Source organism: Orcinus orca, chromosome 15 (assembly GCF_937001465.1).
Source record: "Orcinus orca chromosome 15, mOrcOrc1.1, whole genome shotgun sequence".
In the NCBI taxonomy this organism is placed as follows: Eukaryota; Metazoa; Chordata; class Mammalia; order Artiodactyla; family Delphinidae; genus Orcinus; species Orcinus orca.
Genome location: NC_064573.1, coordinates 15,851,427 through 15,878,452, shown reverse-complemented (window position 1 = coordinate 15,878,452; position 27,026 = coordinate 15,851,427). Strand labels below are relative to the sequence as shown.

General features: G+C 43.2%; 2 protein-coding genes, 1 long non-coding RNA gene and 1 pseudogene across 7 annotated transcripts in view; 1 reads left to right on the top strand and 3 right to left on the bottom strand.

Moving 5' to 3' along the window:
- ALPK2 (alpha kinase 2) overlaps positions 1-2,849 on the bottom strand; it is a 154,143-nt gene extending 151,294 nt beyond the window's left edge. Inside the window, exon 1 of the mRNA XM_049697699.1 lies at positions 2,711-2,849. The gene's annotated coding sequence lies outside the window, so the exon portion shown is untranslated. The remainder of the gene's footprint in view (positions 1-2,710) is intronic.
- MALT1 (MALT1 paracaspase) overlaps positions 2,846-27,026 on the top strand; it is a 59,659-nt gene continuing 35,478 nt past the window's right edge. For 3 of the 4 annotated variants that reach the window (XM_004268049.4, XM_004268050.3, XM_049697717.1), the window contains exons 1-4: positions 2,846-3,120; positions 12,863-13,029; positions 22,048-22,169; positions 26,401-26,560. In XM_004268049.4, coding sequence (XP_004268097.2) covers positions 2,846-3,120; positions 12,863-13,029; positions 22,048-22,169; positions 26,401-26,560 — 724 coding nt within the window. Of the gene's footprint in view, positions 3,121-11,423; positions 11,585-12,862; positions 13,030-22,047; positions 22,170-26,400; positions 26,561-27,026 lie in introns of those variants that run through there. The other variant, XM_033424935.2, reaches the window with a different exon arrangement.
- LOC117200755 (uncharacterized) overlaps positions 4,380-27,026 on the bottom strand; it is an 86,543-nt gene continuing 63,896 nt past the window's right edge. For both annotated transcript variants that reach the window (XR_007471592.1, XR_007471593.1), the window contains exons 4-5: positions 9,514-9,578; positions 4,380-4,507 (exon numbers count right to left, since the gene is read on the bottom strand). This is a non-coding gene — a long non-coding RNA (uncharacterized LOC117200755). The remainder of the gene's footprint in view (positions 4,508-9,513; positions 9,579-27,026) is intronic.
- Positions 11,287-11,912, bottom strand: LOC105747911 (histone H3-like centromeric protein A; annotated as a pseudogene).

The window sequence follows — 27,026 nt, the reverse complement described above, 5'->3', positions numbered from 1 at the left end:
GTGTGAGTGTTTTAAAGATGACATCAATGGATTTCTATAGAATGAAACCACAGGCTTCCTGCAAATCGTCTGGATTCACAAAGCCCTATGTCACTTTCAACTAAGGAGGAAGAACTCCCAAGTATATTATCCGTAGACGTGCATGAACTTTCAAGGGGCATTTAAAAGTCAGATCTCCACTCTGTTTTTCTCCTATCTTTATAGAAATGTAATGGCTGATATAGAAAAGGTACGTGACTTACTGTTTATTTATTTTTTTAATATTTTAATTTTACTGGAGCATAGTTGATTTACAATGTTGAATTACTGTTTATTATGTTTTTCCAAAATTAACCTGGCAACTTTGAGAGTACTAATACACTCTGCATCTACTTCTCCCAGACACTTTTTATGTGTACATATAGAAATTATCTCTCATTTAATTCTCGTAACAATCATTTGAAACAGGTACTATCATCTTCTACTCTTTACAGATGTGGAAACTGCAGGTGAGAGGTTAACTTGCCTAAAGTCACACCATTAATAACTGGCAGCATCAAAATTCAAATTCAGGGCTAACTCTAAAGGTCACATTCTTTCTACTGTACCATTAGCCCCCATAAGAGAACCACAGGAGTGAAATTATATTAAAAAATATTAACATTTGAGGGCTTCCCTGGTGGCGCAGTGGTTGAGAGTCCGCCTGCCGATGCAGGGGACACGGGTTCGTGCCCGGGTCCGGGAAGATCCCACATGCCACGGAGCGGCTGGGCCCGTGAGCCATGGCTGCTGAGCCTGCGCGTCCGGAGCCTGTGCTCCGCAAGGGGACAGGCCACAACAGTGAGAGGCCCACGTACCGCCAAAAAAAAAAAAAAAAAGTAAAAAAAAAATATTAACATTTGATTGGGAGGAGAAAAAGACCAGTCATAAAACGTAATGTTAGTCCAAGGTAGAGGCTGGAGGGTGACGGGTGAGGTGAATGCATAGGATATAAAATTGCTAGGTGAAAAACAGGGCCCTGACTCGAGTGAAATGAGGGAGGCACTTGTCTTGAGGCAGAGAGGAGAAGCAGGGGAGGGGGTGGGAGGGCTCTGACATCATCATTACCCAGCTGAGCTGTACTGGCTACGATGCACCTGGTCAAATTGGGAAGGATACTCACAGGGTAATGAATGAGCAGGTGCACAAGCAAAAACTTGTGTATAGTACACTTAGAAAAAAGTCCCTTGAATCTCAATTTTAACAGACTAGAAAACTAGACTAACAAGGACCAGACCAATAAAGACCAGAAGACTTGATTTCCATACTTGGTACCTGAAGGTAATAGACTAATATTTGTTCACTGACTGAGGACAAAAGCAGAAGGCACTAGAAGTAATTGGAAAAGGTTTACCAAGGTCAAACCGAGTATGAAACAAGCATTTGCACTTGTAAGAATAATGCTGATAAGTTGGCATTTATTATCTACTACTTGCTAAGCAGAGCTAAGTGATTTACATACATCAACTCCTTTAATTCTGGTAACAACTCTATATATACTATATTTTCAGTCCCATTTTAATAGATGAGGCAGAGAATTAAGTAACTTATTCAAAGTCATAAAACTAGAACCCAGCAGATCTTCCTGGATCCAAAGTTTGTGCACTTAGCCATTATACCGCATTCTGAACTCTGAACTTACACTGGATTAAAAATAAATCACTGGATAGTGACTAACTGTGCTAGAATGTGGTGGAAGCTGTGTGGAGCTACCACCCTGAAAAAAGGTAGTGAGAATTTGGGTGTCCAAATTATTGCTACAGAAAATCCTGCTGTCCCGTGTGATGAAAAAGTTAATGCCACCAGAAACTGGACCAGGAAACCTTCTGTCTGGGGGCTACCTGGCTAGTCACACTTTATAAGTTACTTGCTCGCTTTTGTCCCAAACTATCCTCTAGTTTTCAATGGGGCAATGGCCTCGAATATCGCTAAGAGTGGGAGAGTGAGCTCAGGTGCGACTGCATTTGTTATTTCATCTAATCTGCATCCTTCCAGGGAAGGGCAACCTCTATAAATCTGTCTGCTGTGATTTATGAAGATTCTGGATGGCAGTCTGACTCGGAGGAAACCAGGTGATTCCTGCTAAAAACAATCATTTCCAAGATCGAATTAGGTTTAAATACACCATAGCCCAGTTTTGTTGTTGTTGTTAAAGTCTAGGCACAGATTTCAGGCAATTTCCACTGAGTATCTGGATCTCTAGCACCACTTCCCTTAGCAATGCCATACACATCTAATCCTAAAACGAGGAAGCCTCCGCTGAGGCTGCCCAACGCGGGTGCTGGTGGCGTCGCCGGGCACACGCAAGTCACTGAGTCAGCAGAGCGCGCCTCTGGAGGAGCGGACCCGCCGGCGATGGAAAGCCACGTGCTCCCCTCCTTGGCGTGAGGCAATCCTCCTCCCACAGCCTCGGGAAGCCCCGACGCCACAGGCTTCCTCGCCATAGTGGTGCCGCCCGACCGTAGTTCCTCCACCGCTTCCTCCTCCAGCTGCCACCACTCGACCCTTCCTGCTCAGCAACGACTCCACCTCCCACCCGGGTTTGAAGCGCGCGCCTCGCCGCGGCCCAGAAGAGGCGGCGCGAAGGGCGGGGGGAGGTGCGCGGCCGCGCGCACGCACGCAGTGGGCAGCCCCGCCCCCGCCCGAGGCCCCGCCCCCGGAGCCGCTACCGCGGCCAGCGGGCCCGACTCACCCAGGCAAACCTGCCTCTGCGGGGCGGGAAGCAGCGCTTCCTCCTCCGAGCACGGTGCAGCGCCGTCCAATTTAGTCCTTCCGCCCCTGCCTCCGCGGCGCCGCGACGAGCGAGGGGGCGAGCGGAAAGTGCGCGATGCGGCCGGCGGGAGCAGCGGCTGTCGCGGGGTCGCCGGCGCGGGACATGTCGCTGTGCGGGGAGCTGCTGCAGGCCCCGCCGCCCCTGGCGTCGCAGCCGCCGGCGGCCGCGCCCTCGGGGCCGCCGCTCCCCGCAGCAGCCGGCGTGACCCTCAACCGCCTTCCGGAGCCGCTGCTGCGGAGGCTCGGCCGGAGCTTGGACCGAGCGCCCGAGGGCCGGGGATGGAGGAGGCTGGCCGAGGTGGCAGGGAGTCGGGGGCGCCTCCGGCTCAGGTGCGGCACCGGGGCCCGGGGGGGGGGTGGGGTGTAAGGGCGGGGCGGGGTCACGTGGGGCGTACTTGGGCGGGGGGCGCGCGGGGAGAGTGAAGTGGGCGCGGGAGAGGGAGGGCGGACGCGGCGATGGGTGAGGTTGGAAAACAGCGGGGCCACTTGAGATGGTGCAGGGGCCGCTGGGGGTAAGGAGCGCGGAGGGAAGGAGGTGGGAGAACTTAAGTAACCTTCCAGACAGAGCCTGAACCCAGGAAACTCCTGGGAATGCAGAGATTCGTGGTTGGACTCCGGCAGTGCACACCCTTTTCCTACTCTCCTCCCCTTTAGCTGAAAGAGAGAAATCGAGGTTGACCAAAGAGAATATAAAGAAAGCTATCTGGAGACCATTACGTTAGGGCGGTAATTCCAAAAGATTAAAATACACAGACCTAGAAGACCTAAGGGACGTTAGGAAGGGGACGTGCAGGTAGATAATGAAGGTGAAGGGTTTGAGGTGCAGGAATTCATGAAGGTTTTAATGTAGATGTAGAGAGAGAAGGATAGTGGGAAAGAAAGAAACTAAACTCACCGTCTTCCTCCATCAAACCAACTTGCCAGGTTTTCTTCCTGATTTCACCATGAACATTAAACCATTTTCCTATTACCAGGCTTGGAACTGGGCTTAAGACTCTCAGGACTCCTTTACACTCTTACGAATTATTGAGAACCCCAGAGAGTTTTTGGGTTTTATTTATTTATTTATTTATTTTTGGCTATGTTGGGTCTTCGTTGTTGCACGCGGGCTTTCTCTAGTTGCGGCGAGCTGGGGCTACTCTTCGTTGTGGTGCGTGAGCTTCTCATTGTGGAGCACGGGCTCTAGGCACGCAGGCTTCAGTAGTTGTGGTGTGAGGGCTTCAGTAGTTGTGGCTCACGGGCTCTAGAGCGCAGACTCAGTAGTTGTGGCGCACGGGCTTAGTTGTTCCGCAGCATGTGGGATCTTCCTGGACCAGGGCTCGAACCCGTGTCCCCTGCGTAGGCAGGCGGATTCTTAACCACTGCGCTGCCAGGGAAACCGCCCCCCCCCCCCGCCCGAGAGTTTTTAACGTGGGTTCTATATGTTACATACATACAACATATACTGATATTTACCATATTAGAAATTAAAATCAAGAATTTTTTAATATTTAAAGAGAACAATTCATTACATGTTAACAGAAATGACGTGTTTTTGTGGAAGAACAAACTTTTCCAAAACAAAAAATTTAGTTAGAAAAGTGGCATTGTTTTACATTTTGAAAATCTCTTTAATGTCTTGCCTTAATCCCAGAGAACCGGCATCTTTTATGTCCTTCTGCACTCAGTCTGTTGCACTGTCACAGGTCAGGTAACACTGGATATGCCAATGTCCATTCTTGAGAGAATGAATGAAAAAAATAAATAACATCTTAGTATTATTATGAAAAGTCATTTTGACCTTGGGCATTCTGTGAAAAGGGCCTCAGGAACTGCAGTAGGGCTTCCCAGACTACACTTAGAACCACTGCTCCAGATCACTGTTACGATTTGGGTCTGCCTTTGAACCCCTTAGCAGTTTTTTTAACTTCTCATATAACCAAACTTTGTCTTGTACTATAATTATTTGTACACGTCTTTATAAACTCCTCGAGAACAAGAAGATTTAAGATCCTATATGTTATGCATAGAACCTATCTTAGACACTCTATAAATAATTTTGAATTGAGAGGGGAACCATTCATTCAAAATTAAGTTTTTTGAGTGCCTGATCTTTGCAAATGTTTCAGAAGATAAAACGATGTCAGATATTTAGCTCCTACTTATAAGGGCTTATGCAGTAATAGACTTATTCTGAGACAATCACAAATAATATGTTAGAGGCTATGTTGGGTGTGAATAATAACAGTGGGTTTTTATCATTTATTAATCAGTTAATATATATAACAGACAATGTATTAAGTATTTAATTCTCACCACAACCTTGAGTTTCAAAGAGTTTGAGGTCAAACCAGAATAATGATGATTTGGGATTATTTGGCTGTTCAATGGAGTAATGATGTGAGGATGGAATCAAGAAGTGGTAAATTTGCAAAGTTGAGCAGATGGCATACTTTTTTCTTTCTTTCTTTCTTTTTTTCTTTTTAATTTTTTGCTACTCTGCACGGCACGTGGGGTCTTAGTTCCCCAACCAGGGATCGAACCCATGTTCCCTGCATTGGAAGCACAGAGTCTTAACCACTGGACTGCCAGGGAAGTACCCCCCCCTTTTTTTTTTTTTTCTGTTCTAGGAAGAATACATTGTGCTTTTGGCTGTGCAAAGAAAATCCAAGATACATACTATTATTCTAGGTCCATAGATTTCTGAATTTCTAGACTTACAATAACATAAACAGTTGTCTTCTTTGTGGGCAGGGGGTGGGGTCAGATTACCAGATCTGTGATTGGTTAATTTGTGAAATTAACTACTACTCTAGTTAGGGAAGGCTCTGGCCTTTCCTGAAGAAGGTTCACCTGAAGTGAGCACTCCTATTTGGCCATGAAGGAGGGAGAACATCAGTAAGGCCCTGTCGCTGAAGAGGCATGGCTGATGGAATCTAAAAGTAGTGGATACCTGACATCAGGTGTTCAGTTTTCCTCCCTAAGCCTTCAGTTAAGTTTTGTTAAAGGCTATAGAATGGTATTAGCTTTGTTTGAGGAACTAATGGAAAAGTTTGAGACCACTTCTCTGGTGAAGGTAGTATGGAGAGAGGGCAGTTGCCCAGCAAGAGGAGACAAGCAACAAAGGGCATGAAGTTGTGGAAGCTGGGGATTTCAGGGTGGGAAGTTTACTGGGGACAGATGAGTTTGGCCAGCCTTCCAGGATGGTGAAGGTTAGCTCAGAGTAGGTTAGTTGTGCTGGGGAAAGTGGAGGCCACCCTGAAGGTTGGAGAACTGGAGAACATTAAGCTCACATACCTGTTGAGATCAGAAGAATTAAACTGACCTAACAAAAGGTTAGCCCTGGGAACTTGGAGGCTGGGGAGTGACAACTGAGGGGGCAAGGTAAGCTGGCGGTGCTTTTTCTATTTAAGACTAAAACAGTGATTTTAAAACGATTTCATACCGATGGCAAAAGAGCATCTACAATAGTAAAAGGTCCGAAAGGCATTTTTCTCTAGTGTCAAACACAGGAATTATAGTGAATCTAGTCCAAATGGATGACAGTTCCCACGAGGATGTGCAGTGCTTTCTGCAGAGTCGCTGGATTCACAGCCCTAAAATCCCAGAAGTTTGCCTATTCTGTTTCTTTTCACTTTTTTTCCTCACTCTATACGACTTTCCTCAGACTAGGTAAGAATTTAATAAATAAGCCACAGGAGTTCCTTCTGAACTGTCCCATCAGGGATAAGGAGTGTTTCCAGATGGTTATTGGTGATTCAGGATAAATCCTTACATATAGTTTAGTTTCCCAAAACATGAACATGTGGGAGTGCCCTAAACAAACTCAGCCGTAGTTCCATTCCAAACTGCCTGAATATTGAATGCCCTTTGCTGTCAGTGTAGATAAGCACAGGTTCTGAGTGTCTTGCCCAAGCAGTGTGAATTCTGTGGAGGCTTGGAACGTTCGAGCCCCAAAGATGGCAGAACTTTCAGGAGGCTCTAATAGTGTGTAAATTCCATGAAGGAGGGAGCTTAGAGATGGGGCTTTGGGACCAGGGAAAACAGTCAGCCACTGCATACTTGCTGTGTAGAAGGTGCTCTTTTAGCTACGGAATCCTGCCCTCGAGCATTTATGATAGGAAGGCTTCCTCCTGTCCCTGTCTCTTCAAGTCTCTACCTCTTCATCTTTGGATTTTTGGAATGCCCTAGGGCTTAGGCGTTGTATCTCTGTCTAGACTTCTTCACCTAATCCCCACCTTGGTGTTATCCTTAAGTCCTCCTAGCTTTACACATATTTAGGTTGATTACTCTCAGTTCATATCTTCAGCCCATGTCTTTGCTTTGAACTCCTGGATTCATTCATGTAGATCTCCTCTTGAATGACTAATAGACATCCTAAATGCAACACGTCCAAAACTTAACACGTCTTCTGCCATAACCTCTTTCTCTTGCAGTCTTCTGTATCTCAGTGAAGGGCAACTACATCTGTCCAGGTGCTGAGGCCAGAAACTTCAAAGTCATTCCTGACTCCGCTTTTATATACCACATCCACTGCATCAGCAAATCCCTTCTGCCATACCTCCAGTATGTGTCTAGAATCCTACGTCCACTAAGACCACCCTGGTCCAGGCTACCATTATCTCTCACCTGCATTGTTCCAATGGCCGCCTAACTTCTCCGCCTCCTGCTTTGCTCCCATCCCAGTCTATTCTCAATATAGCAGTAAGAATCTTTTAAAACATTAAATCAGGGGCTTCCCTGGTGGCGCAGTGGTTGGGAGTCCGCCTGCCGATGCAGGGGACACGGGTTCGCGCCCCGGTCCAGGAAGATCCCACATGCCGTGGAGCGGCTGGGCCCATGAGCTATCCATGGTCGCTGAGCCTGCGCGTCCGGAGCCTGTGCTCCGCAACAGGAGAGGCCACAGCAGTGAGAGGCCCGCGTACCACAAAAAAAAAAAAAAAAAAAACATTAAATCAGGTCTTATCCTCCCTGTGTTCAAAACCCTCCCATTGTTTCTCCATCTCAGAGTAAAAACACCAGTTAGCTACCAGTGAGCTCTTGGAACTGATATCCTGTTAGTGTCTCCCTCCCTCTCTCAGCTCTAGTCACACATGCTTTCTTGCCCTTCCTTGAAGACAGTAGGGCCTTTGGACTTGCTGTTTGCTCAACCTGAGATGTTTTCCACGGATGAACCACAAGACAGGCTCCTTTACCTCTTCAGGTGTTTGCTTAAAAGTCACCTTCTCACAGAGAATGACAAATATCATATGATATTGCTTATATGTAGAATCTAAAAGAATGATACAAATGAAGTTATTTACAAAACAGAAATAGACTCACAGATGTAGAAAACAGACTTATGGTTACCAAAGGGGAAAGGAAGGAGCGATAAATTAGGAATTTGGGACTAAAATATACACACTACTGTATATAAAATAGGTAACCAACAAGGGCCTACTATATAGCAGAGGGAACTATACTCAATATCTTGTAATAACCTATAATGGAGGAGAATGTAAAAAAGGAATATATTTGTATATTTATGTATAATTGAATCACTTTGCTATACATTTGAAACTAGCACAGCATTGTAAATCAACTATATTTCAATAAAAATTTTAAAAATAAACAACATTGATTACATTTTTTTTAAAAAGGTCACCTTCTCAGTGAGGTCTTCTCTGATCACACTACTTAAAATCACCCTCTACGTCTGCTCCAGCCTTACCTATCCCCCTGCTTTGCTTTGTTTTTCTCCAAAGCACTTAGGACAGTTGGATGGATGGATGCACAGGTCTCTGTGTGTGTATACATATCTGTCCCTCTCCTGTAGAAAAATCCAGGAGGATGGGCGATTTTGTTTGCAGCTAGAAAAATACCTAGAAAAAATGGTTGTCCTATTTTAGGTGATTAATAAGTAGTTGTTGAATTAATGAATAAGGATTCTGAAGTGTAAATGTACCAAGAGAAACAAAAGAATCTAAAAGCAGCGCCATGGTTTGTACCCTAACAGGTGTATAATATCAATATGTTCTATTTGATTATACATTTTTAAAAGATAAATATAGGGTTTTTTTTAAAGCAAAGTCTATTTGTTTCAGTAAGAAAGCAGTCTTTTTAATTAAATCAGAAATTCAAATTAGAGCTGGTAGAAACCACTTCAAAGCACAGCCTGACAGGAATGTAACTAAAAAAGGAAAGAAAGAAAAGTTGAGTATGTATAAACATCATCTTAGCTGAAAGCCGGTGCCCATGTGGAAAATCAGTAAAAGGAAAGAAGAGAGAGCACCTTGTTTTTCTCCAGTGCCTCTTGTATTGGAAGAGAAGTCGTTGTCTATTTCAATTTGATCTTTCTTCATTTGGTGGGGGGAAAGTAAAATTGTTTTTAGTTTTCTCCATATTAATATAAAGATTAAAGCACCGTTTGGTTGCATTTGACAAGACGGCATCTTAATTTCATGTATCAGATCTTGATAACCTTTCTGAATCATAAAAAAAATAGCATACAGCATCCTTGTTTTTATAAATTTCATATTATAATTATTTGAAAAATGGGTAATCCTTATATTGTGTCTAATACCGGTTCCTTGGGTATTCCAGAGACTAGTAAAAGAAAATTTTACAAAATATTGTAGCAGCACCTTCCGCTTTTGTTTTTGCTACCATCACAATCACCATTATTTCATAAAAGAAAGGACACTTTGACACTTCTAAAAATAGGAAAGATAACCTTAGGGTAAAAGACAGTCTTATTGTCCTTACCTTTATCAATTTGCCGTGGACTTCAGTTTGTGCTGCCAGAGTGTACAGAATTGGGAACGGTTGATCTGTAATATGATTATTGACATTTAACAAGGATAGACTATTGAATATACAAATTTAGCTAGAATACCTAGAAAAGAATACCTAGTGACTGGAGGCTTTGGAGGACACTATCTGGTTACCAAAACAGTAATTACTCAAAAACAATTTTAAAAAAAATTATTTTATTTATTTATTTTTGGCTGCATTGGGTCTTTGTTGCGGTACGCAGGGGCTACTCTTCTTTGCAGTGCGCGGGCTTCTCATTGTGGTGGCTTCTCGTTGCGGAGCATGGGCTCTAGGCGTGTGGGCTTCAGTAGTTGTGGCACATGGGCTCGGTGGTTGTGGCTCGCAGGCTTTAGAGCACAGGCTCAGTAGTTGTGGCGCACAGGCTTAGTTGCTTCGCGGTACGTGGGATCTTCCTGGACCAGGGCTCGAACCCATGTCCCCTGCACTGGCAGGCGGATCCTTAACCACTGCGCCACCAGGGAAGTCTCTCAAAAACAGTTTTTGTTTGTTTGTTTGTTTGTTTTAGTCATAGATAGGTGAGCTTTATTCCAACGTCTACATAAAAATGAGTTGATGTCGAACAGGAAACGGTTTTTCCAAAGGGTTAAAGTCTATCACACAACAGAACTTGGTCCTTTTCCCTTTAGTTTGTCTCTCAGTTCAGTTGGCTGACGCATCATTATTCATGTCCGCCCTCACTAATCATTTTCACCACACACAATATCTAAAAGTCTTCAGGTGGTACTTCCCATTTCTCTGGAGATCTCTTAAGCTGCTTTCAGTTACAAGAGATGGGCAAGGTTTTTATCTGCTCTCACTCTACTCCACCGGAGCCAAAAACACATCCCTGAATTCTCTTGTTCAAATTGTGGCTGTTGGCAAAGCATTCAAATGAAGAACTTAATGCTAACGCACAAAGGACACAGTATAATCTCTGTATAATAGTGACTTCGCTTCAACCTTTTCTCATCAAAGAATTATTTTTATTATCTCTCCACAAGGGAGTTATAAAAAATACCTGTAAGAACATTGAAAAGGCTCTTAAAAGCCCTGGAATGAAAAATTCTGCAGTATAAATTACGATACCTCGTCTATGACTTGCAAATAAGAATAAATTCTACAAGCTAGAATTTCTGAATGATTTTGATAGGAATTTACCAGAAGGAGCCAGAACATCAAACCTTAACGATTTCCTGTTTTCATCCCAATTGAGTTTTTGAAAAGCTGTATAATCTGTTGACAGGCACAATCCACACAGGAACTTGCTGCTGCCACTGATGATGAAATCAATCTGAAGGACAGAGATTTGTATGCTGGACGCGCCAGGCTCTTCCATGCAACTGGTTGAAGTGGTCTTCTCTTATTTTTTTCCCTTATGTTTTAAATAAAAGTAAATATACATATGGTAAAAAATTTAAATGGTACAGAAAGATCTAAAATAATCAGTAAATATCCTTTTCTCTCATAACCTAGAAAATCTGGTGTCTTCCAAATCATCAGGCGTATGAATGATTTGCAAAGCAAAGTCAAACTTGGAGTCTCTTCGTCTGAAAAGTATTCTCAGGACTTTTGGAATGTGTTGATTCTGTCATGTATTACCTCTGTTACAGAGGAAAGCCATGCAGTCTTATTCTTCTTTAAAAAAACCTAATTACAAAAGCAACACACACGCTCTGCTCAGAGACATCAAGTCCAGGCAGCACCTTGTACTCCGTGGATCTGGCCCTAGTTACGGGCAGAGTCCCTGGTATCATCCAGAGTCATGGGCGGCAGGAGCTCAGCCGAGCCCTTCCTGATGCCTCGGATCCTCGTGGCCAGCGGCACATCGTTCGGGAACAGAGTGACACGGCCGGCATGTAAGGAGAGGAGATAGGCATCCTCAAAGAGATGAACTAGAAACGCTTCTGCTGCCTCTTGTAGGGCCAGCAGGGCCTGGGTTTCCCAATTGAAGTCCACACCACGGGTGAATTTAACACGTATTTCTCTTGCCAGGCGGCAGAAGGGGTTCTTCCTTTAACAACAGGTGTGTGCTCTTCTGAAGAGTTCCGATCTCCTTCAGAACCCGATGTCTCCGGCGAGCAAGTTGACGGGAGGAAGTGCCTAAGGATGGGCCCGGCCGGAGTGGGGTTGGGGGGCGGGCGGCGAGAGCCGGGCTCGCGGCGCGCCTCCTTGGGGTTTCGGGCTTGCAGATCCGGCGGCGCGGGCCCATGGTTGGCGCTCGGGGTTGCGAACCGCGGCTCCTTCTCGGCCTTCCGGGTCCAGAGGCAGAGGCTGGCGTCCAGGGTCAAAAACAGTTTTTAAGGAAAAGCTAAAACAGTATTAGAAATAAGCGAAATTAGCCTTAGTCTCCTTTTCATATTCCCATATTTTTATTGCATAATAAGAGCTAGCTTTTATTGAGTGCTTATTATTTGCCGCACACTGTGCTAAGTACTTTTTACATGGATTGTCTAATTTAATTCTAACAATACTGTGAGATAGAATATTAGTATTGAAGTTATTTTGGTTGGATCCATTTTCTTCATGAAATAACCTACTTTATCACAGAATTATAAATCTTGGGTGACCATTATATAAATGCTGTGGCAGCCTTTTACTAAAACTGATCAAAATGAATGTGGACTAACAATATTTTAAGTCGTATGAAAGCTTGCTAACTAATCTTGGCTCTGCCGCAGCTGTGGTGCCATTGTGTTTGACCCCTTCCATCAGGCTTCCAGGCATTTCAGTTATAAATAATTCATATGGGCAAGAAATTTTAGGTATTGAGGGATTTTAAAAAGATATATATATATATATATAATAGGGTGTCTGCTTGCAAGGAGTACTGTTATCTAGTTGGGTAAAGAAGACATGCTTGTGAAAGAAAAGCTCATGATTTTAAGACAAAATTGTGTCGAAACATATAGAACAGGAGTCTGCAAACAACAGCCTGTGGGCCATATTGAGGCCACTGCCTGTTTTTGTATAGCTAAGAATGTTTTTTATATTTTAAAAATTATAAAACAAAACAAAAATCAAGAAAAGAATATGCAGCAGAGACTCTGTGGCCCGTATGAAGCCTAAAACATTTACTCTCTGGCACTTTACAGGAAAAGTTTGCCAACTTCTGCTATCCAAGATGAGCATCATTAGGAGACCGTGTCTAAAGGGACAGCAGCATTCGTAATGTAAACCGTTTTCCCCACCACGCAACAACTTGCTGTGTATTCTCTACGACACCCATGACGGGGCCAAACACATAGCAGGCAGGTCATAGTGAAGAAAATCTGTTGACTTGAATTAAATTTGTTGTTTGCAGTTGTCTAGACTTGGAGCAGTGTTGTCTTAAGGTCCTGGAGCCTGAAGGCAGCCCGAGCCTGTGTTTACTGAAGCTGCTGGGTGAGAAAGGCTGTACGGTCGTGGAGCTGAGCGACTTCCTGCAGACAATGGAGCACACTGAGGTCCTTCAGCTCCTCAACCCCCCAGGTACGTGCTTCCCGGGGGCACGTTCTCCAGGAGTTCATGGAGACAGACTCAGAGGAAAATACCTCATTTGACCAAATGAATTGTGTTAAGTATTTTTGAAACATGTGAACATATGGAGCCTCGTTTTCCCCCCCAGGTTGAGACTAAAGAACACATAAAAAGCAAATACAGTGTATAAACATTTGTTGGATTGTTTTTCCAAAAAAACAGCTATAGAAGACATTTTGGGGACAATTGGAATAACTTGAGTGTAACCTGCATATTAGACATTAGGGAATCACCATGTGATGATGGTGCTGTACTTCTATAGAAGAATGTCTTTATTCCAAGGAAGTCCATGTGAAAGTGTTGAGGGGAAAGGTTTCTATAACTTATGTTAAAATAGTGCAGCCAAGAAAGTAAATACACACATTTATGTATGTATATGAATGAGAGAAAGTGTAACAAATGTTTATTGTTGAAGTTTTTTGCCAACATGGTGCTTTTGAAATGTTGAGTAACTCAACCACATGATTTTTTTTTTCCTGAATATACCAATATTGCGTGAGGTTGCTCACTTCCAAGGTCAGATTTGAGGAATAGGAAACAGTCCCTCCTTTCCACAACTGTGGATGGAGTTGGTCAGTTACCATGACGTCAGCAGGAGGGACCATGTCATCCAAGTCACGTGATGGCAGAGGCGCTGCAGACCTTCTTTCTTGGGGGCTTGGGGAATTAGAGACACGTCTTGTAGTGGTGTACTGACAAGTACACGTAGCAGAAACCCCAACTCAAGTTGGTGTAATAAAGGGAGCATGCTGGTTCCAACAGAAAAGTCTTGAAGCAGGTTGGGCTTCGAGAAAGGCAGGGGGCAGCCCTGTTTCCAAGGAGTTGGATTTTGTCTTTGCTCTTCCTTTCTTGTCATTGGCTTCCTCCCAAGGCTGACTTTCTACCTAGTCATGGGATGTCTACTAGCTGTTCCTTGCATTAATCTTCGTCTCAGCAAAAATCGTAGGATTCCCTAATAAGCTAACTAATTTTGGCCACGTGCCTGTCCCTGTACCTGTCACCAGCCAGGGAGTTGGAATGTGCCAGTTCCCCTGGCTTAGAGCCAGGAGTGGAGTGGGTTCAGTTAGCTTTCCAGAAACCTCATGGATCGCCAAACAAAGTTGGATGCTGGGCATGTGAGGGGGAACACCTGAAAAGTCTACTACAAATGGAAGGGACCCTGGATTGTGAGCCAGGAAACCTGGACTCTCAGGTTATCCCTGGCTCTACCAGGCCTAGTGTAGATGAGGAAGTAGGTCCTCTATAAACGCCTCTCTTGTGTTACCCACTGTATCTGATGCTTGACAAATGTTTCTCAGTGCCTCTTCATACGAGAGGCCTGGGATAATGCAGATCCCATCTAGATGCAATTGCTTTCTGTCACCAAACAGTAAATTATTTCTTCAGGTGACATTTATTAATTTTTGTATCCCCAGTGTCTCAAAAGTACCCAAGAGTTGTGGCAATTGAAATCTGCCAGACTAGGGCACTCAGCCTCTAAGTTCTCAGACTTTATAGACTTACCGGGGCCTCTAAGGAACCTCTCTGGGAATTAACTATAACTTTAATATCTCATTACGTTTTTCAATAATTGCACTTAATTACTCCACCGCTGTTGCCAAGTCAATAAAATGAGAGTCAGTGTTCTCTACCTCTCAGACTTGGAGGAGCTGCTGAGATGATGCTGTGTTGAGTTGCATCTAGGTGACCACGGAGGCTGCACACACATCTCATGATCTGTGGTGTGATCACTGGCCTGAGATCAAAGGTTTCCAAGTTTTCAAAGTTTCACATGTATGAAACTGAGCTTGACTGAAATTGAGTCACATGTTTATTTGTGTGTAATGATGCGCCTGGAATTTTTAGCAGTATTCTCTGTTTTGACGTGATAGGCCAGCAGCGAATACAGTGCCATCCTGATAAACATCAGTCATCTTCTTGGGAAAAATCTGTTTCTGCTCTTTGTGTTTCTCTCCAAATAGTAGGATCAGCACTTCACCGTCAGTGTTCCCTGCGCAGATCGTTCCGATGTTGGGCCAACAGGCTTTTTCAGTTATCCCCTGGGACTCTTTCGTATTTGAGGGGAGAATAGGAAAAAGACAGCAGTTTCTACATGACCACTTATGCACTATTTCTGTGAAGTTTTATGTCATATTAGGCATATAGTATTCGTTAGCTATATAGTATTCATTAGAAAGCAGTTGTTACTTGAATGTTAATTATTGATTTAAGAGGAAATATTTGGGGATCTAATAAAACTCAGTAATTTACAGTTAGCTTTCTACCTGAATCTTACTTGGATAATCTAAAACTTACTGTATTTACATACATTAGAATATAGAAATATAAGAATTTGAGAATAATTTTTATATTTCAATAAAGACATTGAGAATAAAAACTACTGTAATTATATTAAGAATGCAAGCTCTGATAGAATCAACTTAATCTGGGATTTTGCTCATTCAATCAACATTACTGTATTCTAATACTTCTGCTATTCCCGGCATTGTGCTTGGTACTATGAATTAAAACAATAGTTCCTGCATGTTCAAAATTCATCGTCTAGTAGGGGAGACAAACATGTAACTCATCACGTCCAGTACAATCCTAAAAACAAGTATATATTAAATCTCATTTTTCCTTTTCAGTGTATTCCTGAATCTTGGTGAAAATAAAAGGAGGAATAATCTAACATTTTCTCTCTTTTTTTTTTTTTGGTAGCGCAGTTTCATAAGAAGACATTAGTTCTTATTCCACAAAGAGCCTGATGACTTTTATCTGATTGTCGTTATAGAGAGCTCTGGTTTTGGGTGACTAAGATGCTGTGAACCTCTGAACAGGTCTTTCAGGCCTAAATACAAGGAGAAGGGGAAACTTCAGATTTATTTTAGTCTGATTTTGTCATATTCCATCCCAGTTATTTGTGGGATGACAGCCAGAGATGGCCATAGAAGATGGCTGTGGTACCAAGTTTCTTGGATGTCTTTGCTTTGGTGGCTCAGAGGTAGCTGGGGAGGGTTCCCCCATCTCTAACTAGAACACCTGCCTTGATCAGGAGCCAACTTCAGTGGTCCCTCATTTAGCATGAGGTCTAAGCCAAGGGTAACTCACCCCCAAATTCTTGTGCTCCATGGGCTCTGACACGTAATATATTTTTCAAAAGGTTGTGGTTTACTGTCTTCTGCTTTCCCTCCCATTGGGCTCTTCCACAGCACATGGGTTGGCCAGCTTGCCTCTCAGACTGGTCTTGCCTGCCCTTTGTTAGAGAAATGGCTTATAATTTGTATGGATGGATGGTGTCCATCTGCATTTTCCAGCTCTGACTCATTGTTTCCCTACTTTTATTCCTTTGGTCATTTCAGTGGGAATTGAAGAGGGGCGGGGTGTTAAATGAAGTTGCTGAAATTGTTTTGAACCAGAGGTCTGTAATGATTTTTTTAGACCTTTATTTATTTTTTTATTTAAGGGTCAAAGACTCTGATCTCAAAGCAACCAAAATTGGCATCTGTAACCTTGGCAAATACAGATAAACTTAGATGTGCCATTTGAGATGTTTTTGTTTTGAGTGAAACCATTTGCGTGCTGACTAGTAGCCTCTATCAACTAGAGTCCTGCACATCAGGAGACTGGTTGCCAAGGAAGCCGTGCTCTGACCTGGAATCGGCTAAGCAGAGGCTAGACAGTGGGGGATGTTTAGAGAGAATTAACACGTTACACGTGGGTTTCATTAGATGGATTCCCAAGGTTCTTTCTGCTCCAGTTCTGTGATGCTGCCATTTTATTTCATTCGTGTATGAAAGGAGCTTTGCTGCGCATACATTTCAGAAGTGCTGGCAGAGTCATGTGATTTCACTGACATCTTTTCCATTTTTCCCCACCCCTTTTTCATATCAATTCATTTTTCTTCTTTAATTCCTTGTACTATACTCATTGTTATGTTTCTGGTACCAATTTTTTATTACTTTTATTGTCTCTAAGACAAGAGCAAAGATAGTTGAATATTATTCTTTCGTTTCCAGGATAGCTTTACTTCACATTTTATCTTCGCAATTCTGTGAAAGCCCAGAACAGTACTATTATGAACATTTAAATTTTATTTTATTTTTATTTCTTTAACATCTTTATTGGAGTATAATTGCTTTACAATGGTGTGTTAGTTTCTGCTGTATAACAAAGTGAAGCAGTTATACATATACATATATCCCCATATCTCCTCCCTCTTGCACCTCCCTCCCACTCTCTCTATTCCACCCCTCTAGGTGGTCACAAAGCACTGAGCTGATCTCCCTGTGCTATGCAGCTGCTTCCCTCTAGCTATCGATTTTACGTTTGGTAGTGTATATATGTCCATGCCACTCTCTCACTTTGTCACCACTTACCCTTCCCCCTCCCTGTGTCCTCAAGTCCATTCTCTACGTCTGAGTCTTTATTCCTGTCCTGCCCCTAGGTTTTTGGATTTTTTTTTTTATTTAGCTTCCATATATATGTGTTAACATACGGTGTTTGTTTTTCTCTTTCTGACTTACTTCACTCTGTATGACAGACTCTAGGTCTATCACCTCACTACAAATAACTCAATTTCGTTTCTTTTTATGGCTGAGTAATATTCCATTGTATATATGTGCCACATCTTCTTTATCCATTCATCTGTCAATGGACACTTAGGTTGCTTCCGTGTCCTGTACATTTAAATTTTAAGTGTGAGCACACATTTATGTGGAAAAAGAGATTACCAGAAGTTATCATTTGGCCAAAATCACAGTTGGTTATTGACAAAAGTAGTATCAGAATCTGGGTCTCCTGACCCTGACCTGAACTCAATGTCATTTCAATAATACTAGGAAGTTTCTGGATTGTTTGGGAGGCTTAGTTATGGATTATTACCTCAATTCTCTCTTTGACCCACAGACTTCCATTTTTTTCTTCTTGCCAAATTAAAAAGTACTCAACTACTAGATCTTACTTATAAGGGACTCATCTTGTTCTGTGAACAACAGAAATTCCTGAAAGCAAGATATTAAGAAGTGAAAAGAGGCAAAGATCGTATAAATGGGAATAAAATTAAAGAAGAAGAGAGCTAGAAAGAGAGTGGTGGTGAGGGCTGGAAGGATGGGTTTCCACGCCAAGGTGTTAAAGGGAGTTGTCGATGATGTAGAAGGATGAGGGGTGTGATGTAGGAGACCAGGTTTAGCCACAGTAGATGCAAATGTAAATTGACCTGTAAGAGGAAAGTACACAACCAGTACACTGGTTGTGTAATGAGGGGAAGTTGTTAGAGGAAGAGGAATGGTATTTATTCTGGGACTCTCTGGGGTGCTTTTCAGTAATAGTTTTGAAATGTTCAAAATAACGTTGAGGGAGAGTTTTAGATGGAAGATGATAGAAAAAGTTTTTTGGTTCATGGCCTCTGAAAATGGATGCGCTGTAACGTACCCAATAGATCTGTTCCTGGAAAAGCTGTGAATTACTTCGATAGTAACTGCATTGTAAGAGAGAACAACTCAAAGGGAACCTACGATGAATCCTTTTGTCAGGTCAAGAATCACCCTAATTTATCTGTTTAGTGATTCCTGCAGGGGTTGTAGTTTTATTGTGTAATGTCTTGAGCCGGTTGCTCCACACAGGTGTACACGTGTTGAAAGCACAATCCCCATGTTCCATCAGACCCAGTCAGATTCTCTCCGGCTTACAGGAAATCAAGTAACCTCTCTGACTTCTTTGCAGATGTTATCTGAAAATAGGCTCGTTTGCCAGGAAGCTGTGCATTCAACCTTTAAAACAGAACTTTCGTCTGCCTTGGTACACCGTCCAGAGCTCTGTGTCATCTTCCCTCTTTACTCTGTTCAGCACATTCTGCCTAGTGGGCGCTGCGCGAGGGTGGTTAGAGGTGACCATGGTTCCCTGTCGCACACGAGACAGGATGGAAAGAAATATGTGTGGTTAAGACACGGGAGGTGTTGTGACTTCTCTCTGTGCTACTCACCAGGGCAGGTTCCAAATCACACTGTGCCTTTCAATTCTCAGTCTTTGAAGCAGTAGATAATAAAGACATGTCTTTGATTGCTTCTTGAAGACTTAGACTACTAAAATTGTTGGTACAGGACAGATGTATCAACTGTGAGTTTGAATGTCTGTTAAAAATCATTCAGTCTTGTCTCCCACAAAGGAAGCTTTTAGAACATCCTGGTCACGTGGGCGCCTTCCTCTGAAGTCATTCATTTCTTCGTAAGACCCTCTAGAGAGAAAGCCTTTCGGTTTCCTTCATTCTCATCTCTTGTCTCTTTGTGTAATAGCAGAGGCTCTTGGCCACAGTACATTTGGAAGCACTGCCACGGCACAAGACACTGCACCGTGCCTGACAGCCTCCTTCCAGTAAGAGAGGCTCACTGTGGCAGAAGATGGGATTAGCATGGGAGATGCATTAAGAACCGTCAGAAAATGATAACTATGTGAGGTGATGGATGTGTTAATTAACTTGATTGTGACAACCATTTCACAAACGTACACCTATACTGAATCATCGTGTTGCGCACCCTTATATATATGCAGTTTTTATTTGTCACTTATACCTCAATGAAGGGGGAAGGAAAAAAGAACAATCACTGGGATAACCCAAGGCTTAAAAGGGTTTTAAAGCCCAAGAAACCTTAGCTCTGCATCCTGGTTCTGCTGTTTTACAATGAGAAGAAAAGGAATCTCAGAGAAGTTAATAATTTACACAGGGTAATTTGGATGACTTTCTGCAAATGACGTAAGTTCATTTTCCTCATTGTAACATAGATGTAGTTAATATCTAACTCACGTGATTATTTTGAAAGTTAGAGATCAAAGTGCTGGGCGTATGTAAAGCAGCCAGTAAATTGCCGTTATAGTAATTTTTGTTATTATTATACACATTCGTTCAACAGATATGTGTTGAACACCCACCGTTTCACATATACCAGGCACTGTTCTAGGCGTCTGGTAACCTGGTGGCTGAGACAAGAGCTTCTGTTTTAGCAGGTGACACAGATAATAAGAAACGGGACTTGGGGTGATTAGTGCAGTGAAGCCCACAAAGTGGGATGAGTGTAATGCTGGGTGGGAGGGGGGAGGTAGCTCATGTTTCCTGGACCAGCTGGAGACCTGGATGATGAGAGAGTCTGTCAGGAAACAGTGGGGGTTAGGGGGGAATCCAGCAGAGAACCAGGAGGTGGAAAGACAGGAAAGAGCTTGTCTTCCGAAGGAAAGAGGCCCTCGCGGCTGGAGCCTGGTGGGCACGAGGGCCTCGTTGGCCATGTAAGGAGCTTGGGTTTTATTCTAAATCCAATGGGAGGTCAGTAAAGGGTTTTATCAGAGGAGTGACATGGATTAATTTATGTTTTAAAAAGACATTGGGCTGCTGGTTGGAAGTAAGGAAAGAAAGTTCGCAGGCTGTGACAATAGTTCAGTTCGGGAGGGGATGGCGGCTTGGATTAAGCTCATGGCATTGAAGATGGTGAGATGTGGAAATGCTTAAGCGACAGGCCTCGCAGCTAAATTACACGTGGGGAAGGAGGACATGGGCAGGAGGGGTTTGGGGGGGCTGCTAAGTTTCCATCCTGAGTAACTGGATGCTTGGGGTGAGGCCGGGGCCTGGTTTACCTTCCCTGAGATGGACAAGACTGGGGGCTCTCGCGGAGGAGGAGATCTTGTGTGGGATCTTCCCGGACCGGGGCACGAACCCGTGTCCCCTGCATCGGCAGGCGGACTCTCAACCACTGCGCCACCAGGGAAGCCCAACTCCAGGATCTTTGACAGGAAGCTCCTGTCAAAAGTTTTCCGAGTTTTGATGCTGGTAGTCATTTCTCAGATGAGAACTGTTTGCATCACATGTATCAAATTTATATCCTGCTGTTCTGTTTCTGTACCTTTCTGGTTACAGAAAAGTTTTAATGCTAAATCACAGCATTGACATTCATATGCCCTTTCTTTTTTAATATTTATTTTTTTTATTTATTTAGGCTGTGCCAGGTCTTTTTTTTTTAATTTGTTTATTTGTTTTGTTTTTATTTTTGGCTGTGTTGGGTCTTCACTGCTGCGCACGGGCTTTCTCTAGTTGCGGTGAGTGGGGGCTACTCTTCGTTGCGGTGCGCAGGCTTCTCATTGTCGCGGCTTTTCTTGTTGCGGAGCGCGGGCTCTAGGCGCACAGGCTTCAGTAGTTGTGGCACGTGGGCTCAGTAGTTGTGGCTCGTGGGCTCTAGAGCGCAGGCTCAGTAGTTGTGGCGCACGCGCTTAGTTGCTCTGCGGCATGTGGGATCTTCCCCGACCAGGGCTCGAACCCGTGTCCCCTGCATTGGCAGGTGGATTCTTAACCACTGCGCCACCAGGGAAGCCCCATGCACCAGGTCTTAATTACCACACGCAGGCTCTTAGTTGTGGCAGGCAGGATCTAGTTCCCTGACCAGGGATCGAACCCGGGCCCCCTGCATTAGGAGCACAGAGTCTCACCCACTGGGCCACCAGGGAAGTCCCTCATATGTCTTTTGAAGACATTTAAGTGGTATTTAAACTCACAGTTGTCTTACTCACAGCGCACCTAACTCAGTTGAAGTGCTGGCCGGATAAGCCTTTATGACTAAGTATTTTAGAGCTGGCACAGAGAAAGCATCGTGACTGCTGTATGCAGACAGCTATGGTAAGGCTCATCCTGGTTTCAGAGGCGTTAGAATGTGGAAAAAATGTTTCTCAGAATTGAAGAAATATGGCAAACAATTTTTTCCCCCAGTCGTGGGGAAGTACAGTAGATCAAAGTCTTCTGCAGGTGAGTTCCTTTCCTCCAGGTTTTATAGTGCCTGGAACTCACAAACTCATCATCTGATGGAGAAGGAGATGTGAATGGGTGATTTATAACCAGGATGAATATGCAGGTTATTTCCAAAATATTTCTTCTTTTGGTTTCAGAAACATAAACAAGGAAAACCCCTCTTCTCTGACTTTATATAACTTTTTTTTTTTTTTTTTTTTTTTAAGGAATAAAGATCACTGTAAACCCGGAATCCAAGGCAGTCTTGGCTGGACAGTTTGTGAAGCTGTGTTGCCGGGCAACTGGGCATCCTTTTGTACAATATCAGTGGTTCAAAATGAATAAAGAGGTAATTTTTTAATGTGTTTTAAATGCCTTTAATTCCTCTGTCATGAGAAGAGAGAAAGAAAATTAATTAGCCTGTTGTCTTCAGTGTGTTTTTAGGAATTTTGTTTGAGGATATGATAGGTCCTTGTTAAAGGATCTGTGTTATTACCGGAGTGTTTATTCAGTAATCATTACTTTGGTAAGCAGTAATAAAATCAGTTCTCTATTCTGAAAATTGTGGAAAATCAGGAGTACTTGGGGCAACAATGTTAACAAACATGAAACATCACCAGTACATTCTAAAATATCTACACAAAATTCTTTACAACAGATTATGTTCCAGTCTGAATCTTTAAAAGATTTTCAAAGCAACATGGAAGGCAATATTATTTTAAGCATTCCCCATAACTGTATTATATCAAAAGATTTAGGCTTTTATGGTAGATTCTGAAGTAAAACTCAGGTCGGTAGAAAGGGGCATTTATTCCTTTCGTGGAAGGATTGTATCCCCGTGCCACCCAACCAATAATTTAAAATTGCATATTGGAATCCTCTTGTCTTAAACATTCTTTGAGCACTCTGCTGCTGGGGATTTCTCAGTGGTCTGGCCACGTTGTGTCCCACGGTGGTGGGCTTCTCTCTTCTCCCTCATTCATCTCCCCTTGCTCCCTTCCCTCCTAGACGGTACCTTGAAACTCCATTATTCTTTTCAGCCTGTTAGTCACATAACTAAACTTTCTTTCCAACTCAACATTAAGACTCCATTTGCAAATCTGAAACTAAGTTCAAGAGCTGTTCCGAGATGACAATCTTTCCTTTGATGGGATCACCCTGTGCCTTAGAAGAAACGTGTGGATTTGTACAATTTTTAATTTCCGTCCCTCACACACAGGTGAGGTAAGGCAGATGTGAACTGCAGTAACAGCACTGCACTGGCACCAGACAGGCCTGTGTTGGATCCTTGACTGTTAGTAGCGACTCGAATTCCTATCGTCAGGGGTTGAGAGAACTTAATTGATGGGATAGTTTATGTGCCAAGGCTCTCGAGAGATGGTAACTAAAGTTATTTTTACCATATTTTCTCAATTGCAAAGTGGCTTTCATTTTAATAAACACCTTTTGAGGAAGAAATCATGGACAAAACTTACTCTATTAAGTATATCATTTATGAACTATGTCCTGACTTGAGAAGGGGAGGAACGTAGAGGGTGAGCAGTGCGTCGTGGATTTGAAGAGTTGCAATGGATTTTAAAGCCCTTACCAGTCGAGTTTTGTCAAACCACACTTAGGTTCATAGTCTATTTCAGGAGATACTCATTTAACAACTACTTGTTGGACACCTGTTTTGTGTCAGGCCAGGTTCTAAGTCCAGGATGGTGATGCACCGACACACAGGGGCCCTGCCAGCTCCACTGGGGAAAGACAGTGAGCAAATAAGATAACTCTGTGAGTTAAGAGCTGTGAGAAAATAAACAGGGTGATACAAAGGGAGAAGCCACTAAAGGTCTTAAGTAGGAGAAGTAACATGATAGAATTTTTGTTTTTAAAACACCAACTTGCTGCTTGAAGGGAAGCAAGAGCAAAGCAAGAAGACCAGTTAGGGGCTCCCCTGGTGGCGCAGTGGTTGAGAGTCCGCCTGCCGATGCAGGGGACGCGGGTTCATGCCCCGGTCCGGGAAGATCCCACATGCCGCGGAGCGGCTGGGCCCGTGAGCCATGGCTGCTGAGCCTGCACGTCCGGAGCCTGTGCTCCGCAACGGGAGAGGCCACAACAGTGACAGGCCCGCATACCGCAAAAAAAAAAAAAAAGAAGACCAGTTATCTAATGCCTACACTGGACTAGAAATAACAGTAGTGTGGATTAGGACATGGCAGTGGAGATGGATCAAAGTGGGTAAGTCACTTTATTTTAGAGATAGAGTTCATCAAACCCGACAGATTAAATGTGGAGCCTGAGGGGAAAGGAAGAGAGCTCAAGGATGACCCTAGATTTTCTACTTAAGCATCTGGGGACCTGTTATTTACTGAGGTGTTAAGAGACTGGGAGAGGAAGAGATTAAGGGCAGAAACTCAAGAGTTTGGTTTTAGACATGTTAAGTTTGAAGTGCCTATTGGATGTCTAAATGCATCTAAGTCAGCTTGGATACCTCAGGAGACAACATTGAAAGTTTGTTGGGACTTCCCTGGCAGTCTAGTGGTTAGGACTCGACGCTTCCACTGCAAGGGGCACAGGTTTGATCCCTGGTCAGGGAACTAAGATCCCGCGTGCCATGCAGCACGGCCAAAATAAATAAATACATAGATAAATGTGTTAAAAAAAGAAAGAAAGTTTGTGTAGTGGAGGAGGAACCAGTAGAGAGACTAAGAAGAATTTGCAAGATAAGAGGAAAACCAGGAGAGAATGGTATGAAGCCCTTGGGAAAGTATTTCAAGAAGAAAGGGGTGGTCAGCATTTTCAGTGCTGCTGAGAGGTATGTGGGTCAAGGGGGGGTATACTTGGGATTCTTTTGTTTAAGATATAAAGGTACTAGAGTATGTTTGGGGGAGTGATACAATAAAAAGGGAGAAATAGATGCTAAAGCAGAGAGAAAATTGCAGGAGCAAAGTCAGAGAGGATGAGGGGATTGTTGGAGAGGAAAAAACCTTTCTCCCACCCTCTCATGCTCAGTCCCTGGGGGCCTGTGAATTAACAGGCAAAATACAGATTAACAAGAGAAGTTTATTCATATGGGAAATTACAAAAGAAGTAGTCCTGTGATTGGTTACAGTTAGAGGAAAAGGGAGGAAGGAGAAAAAGCCTCTCTGGGAAGAACAAATGGGTTTCTTTAGGAAATAGATACAAAGGGGTTTCTAGGAGAATAAAAGGAGATGAGAAAGTTTGTGGTAATATCTATTCATGCAAGTGCAAATGGTCTTTCCATCTTCCTCATGGCTATTTAAAACTTCCCTGGAGAGGGGATTTATGGTAGGTTTCCTCTTGGTCTTCTTCCTAGGAATAAAAGCCACCCTGAAGAGGGAATTTATGGCAGCCTCATTTCCCAGAAGTTTCTGCTTTTGGTCAGATAAGGAAAGCTCTGATAAGGCTTCTTTCTGCATCTGTTGAATCCTAAACATCTTCAGCTTGAGCTAGTTTACATACCAGCTTTGGGACTCTGAGTGGTTTAGGATCCCCATGCAACCCAAGCCCAGGTAACCTTTGTTAGGAAGACACGCTTTCCGTTTTAACAGGAGGGAAGAGAGTTACAAATAAGCACAGACTAAAGTCAATGGCTGAGAGAAGTGGGATTGCAGGAGGTTTGAGGAGAGAGAAAGTCCACAGGAATAGCCTAGTAGGAAAGCAGACTTAGTAGGTTCACGTGGTTAGGATGGTCAGGCAGTGCTAAGGCAGCCTCCATCCCAGTTGTCAGATCTTCAGCAAAATGCTCCCTCTCCGGTGCAGGTTCTGAGAGGAGAGAGAGCCAAATTCAATTGGTTGGAGTTTGGAGACGGAGAGCTTGTTAAAGTACTTTGCAAGGGAGCCAATATATAATGAGGCACTTGACAAAGCCCTTTGACAATATGCCAGAGTTGGGTGGTGCTTATAAATTGATGGGAGCAGCTAAGGTGAAAGAAAACTTAACGTGGTGACCAGAGCCCAGGAGTAAAAGCTTGGGAAACCCTTGCATGGACCTTCCTTCCCATCACTGATAGGCTTCCCACAGCCCTTCTCCACCCAGACCTTGAGAGAAGCGTATTGGTCACGGCATCTATCCTCTGATAGAATTTTGCAGATGAGGAAATGAGGCCTTGGGGTAAAATAACTTGCTCTTATACTGACAGCTAATTTGATCAGAACAGAAGTAAAGAGCCAGGCCTAACTTTCTGTGATCCCTTCACTCCATCATGGGTTGGTCATGTTGTATGACTACTTAGCTCATAAATGTTACAATTCTAGATTCGTTAGATACTAATGATCAAACAATTTTAAATGACAGATTAGATACCTTTCTATTAGTGAGTTTGGGGAAGATATAAGGGAGAGAGAGAGCCTAACTCTCTTGTTAACAGATTTGTAGAAGACTGATTTTCTAAGACTTCAGTCCCAAGTTACTCAAAATGTTGTTGTTTTTTAAGTAACAGATACTTTAGAACTTGGGGGAAAAAAAGATATACTTTTCAAAGTTCCAAGAACATCATACATTTTGCGCAGCACGTTTTTATAAGGTGCGTCTTGATGAGTCATTCATTTTTATCCTCTCATTGATTCTTCCACAGATTCCGAACGGAAATGCATCAGAACTTATTTTTAACACGGTGCATATAAAAGATGCAGGCTTTTATGTCTGTCGAGTTAATAATAATTTCACCTTCGAATTTAGCCAGTGGTCACAGTTGGATGTTTGTGATGTCACAGAAGTAACAGAAGGCTTCCAGAGTAAGTGATAAAGTAACTTGAATGCTGGGATGGGAATTGCCTTTTTAAAATTTTATTTTAAATGTTTACTTTTAAATAAATAATTTCAAAGTATCAAAGATAGTACTCACATATGTACTTCACCCAATATAATGTCACCAGTCGATAATATTTTATCCCATATCCCATGTGATGGATAGATAGACAGACAAGACGGACATGCAGATGTCTTGGGCTGACATGACCTTTCTCAGTTTGGCCCTGCTGCTGACCTATTCAAACTTGCCACCTTTCATGGGTCTGAATGTTGTGGTCTCTGGTTTTGGGGGAGAAGAGAAATCTAATGCCGTCTTGCTCACTTTTCAGTTCCTTTCTATACTTTTTCTCCCAAACTATTGTATTACTTCTAAAAACTTGTGTCATGGAATAAAGACTATCTATAGAGTTGAAGTAGGCGTGACAGGGCATATAGTGCATCATTTGCTGC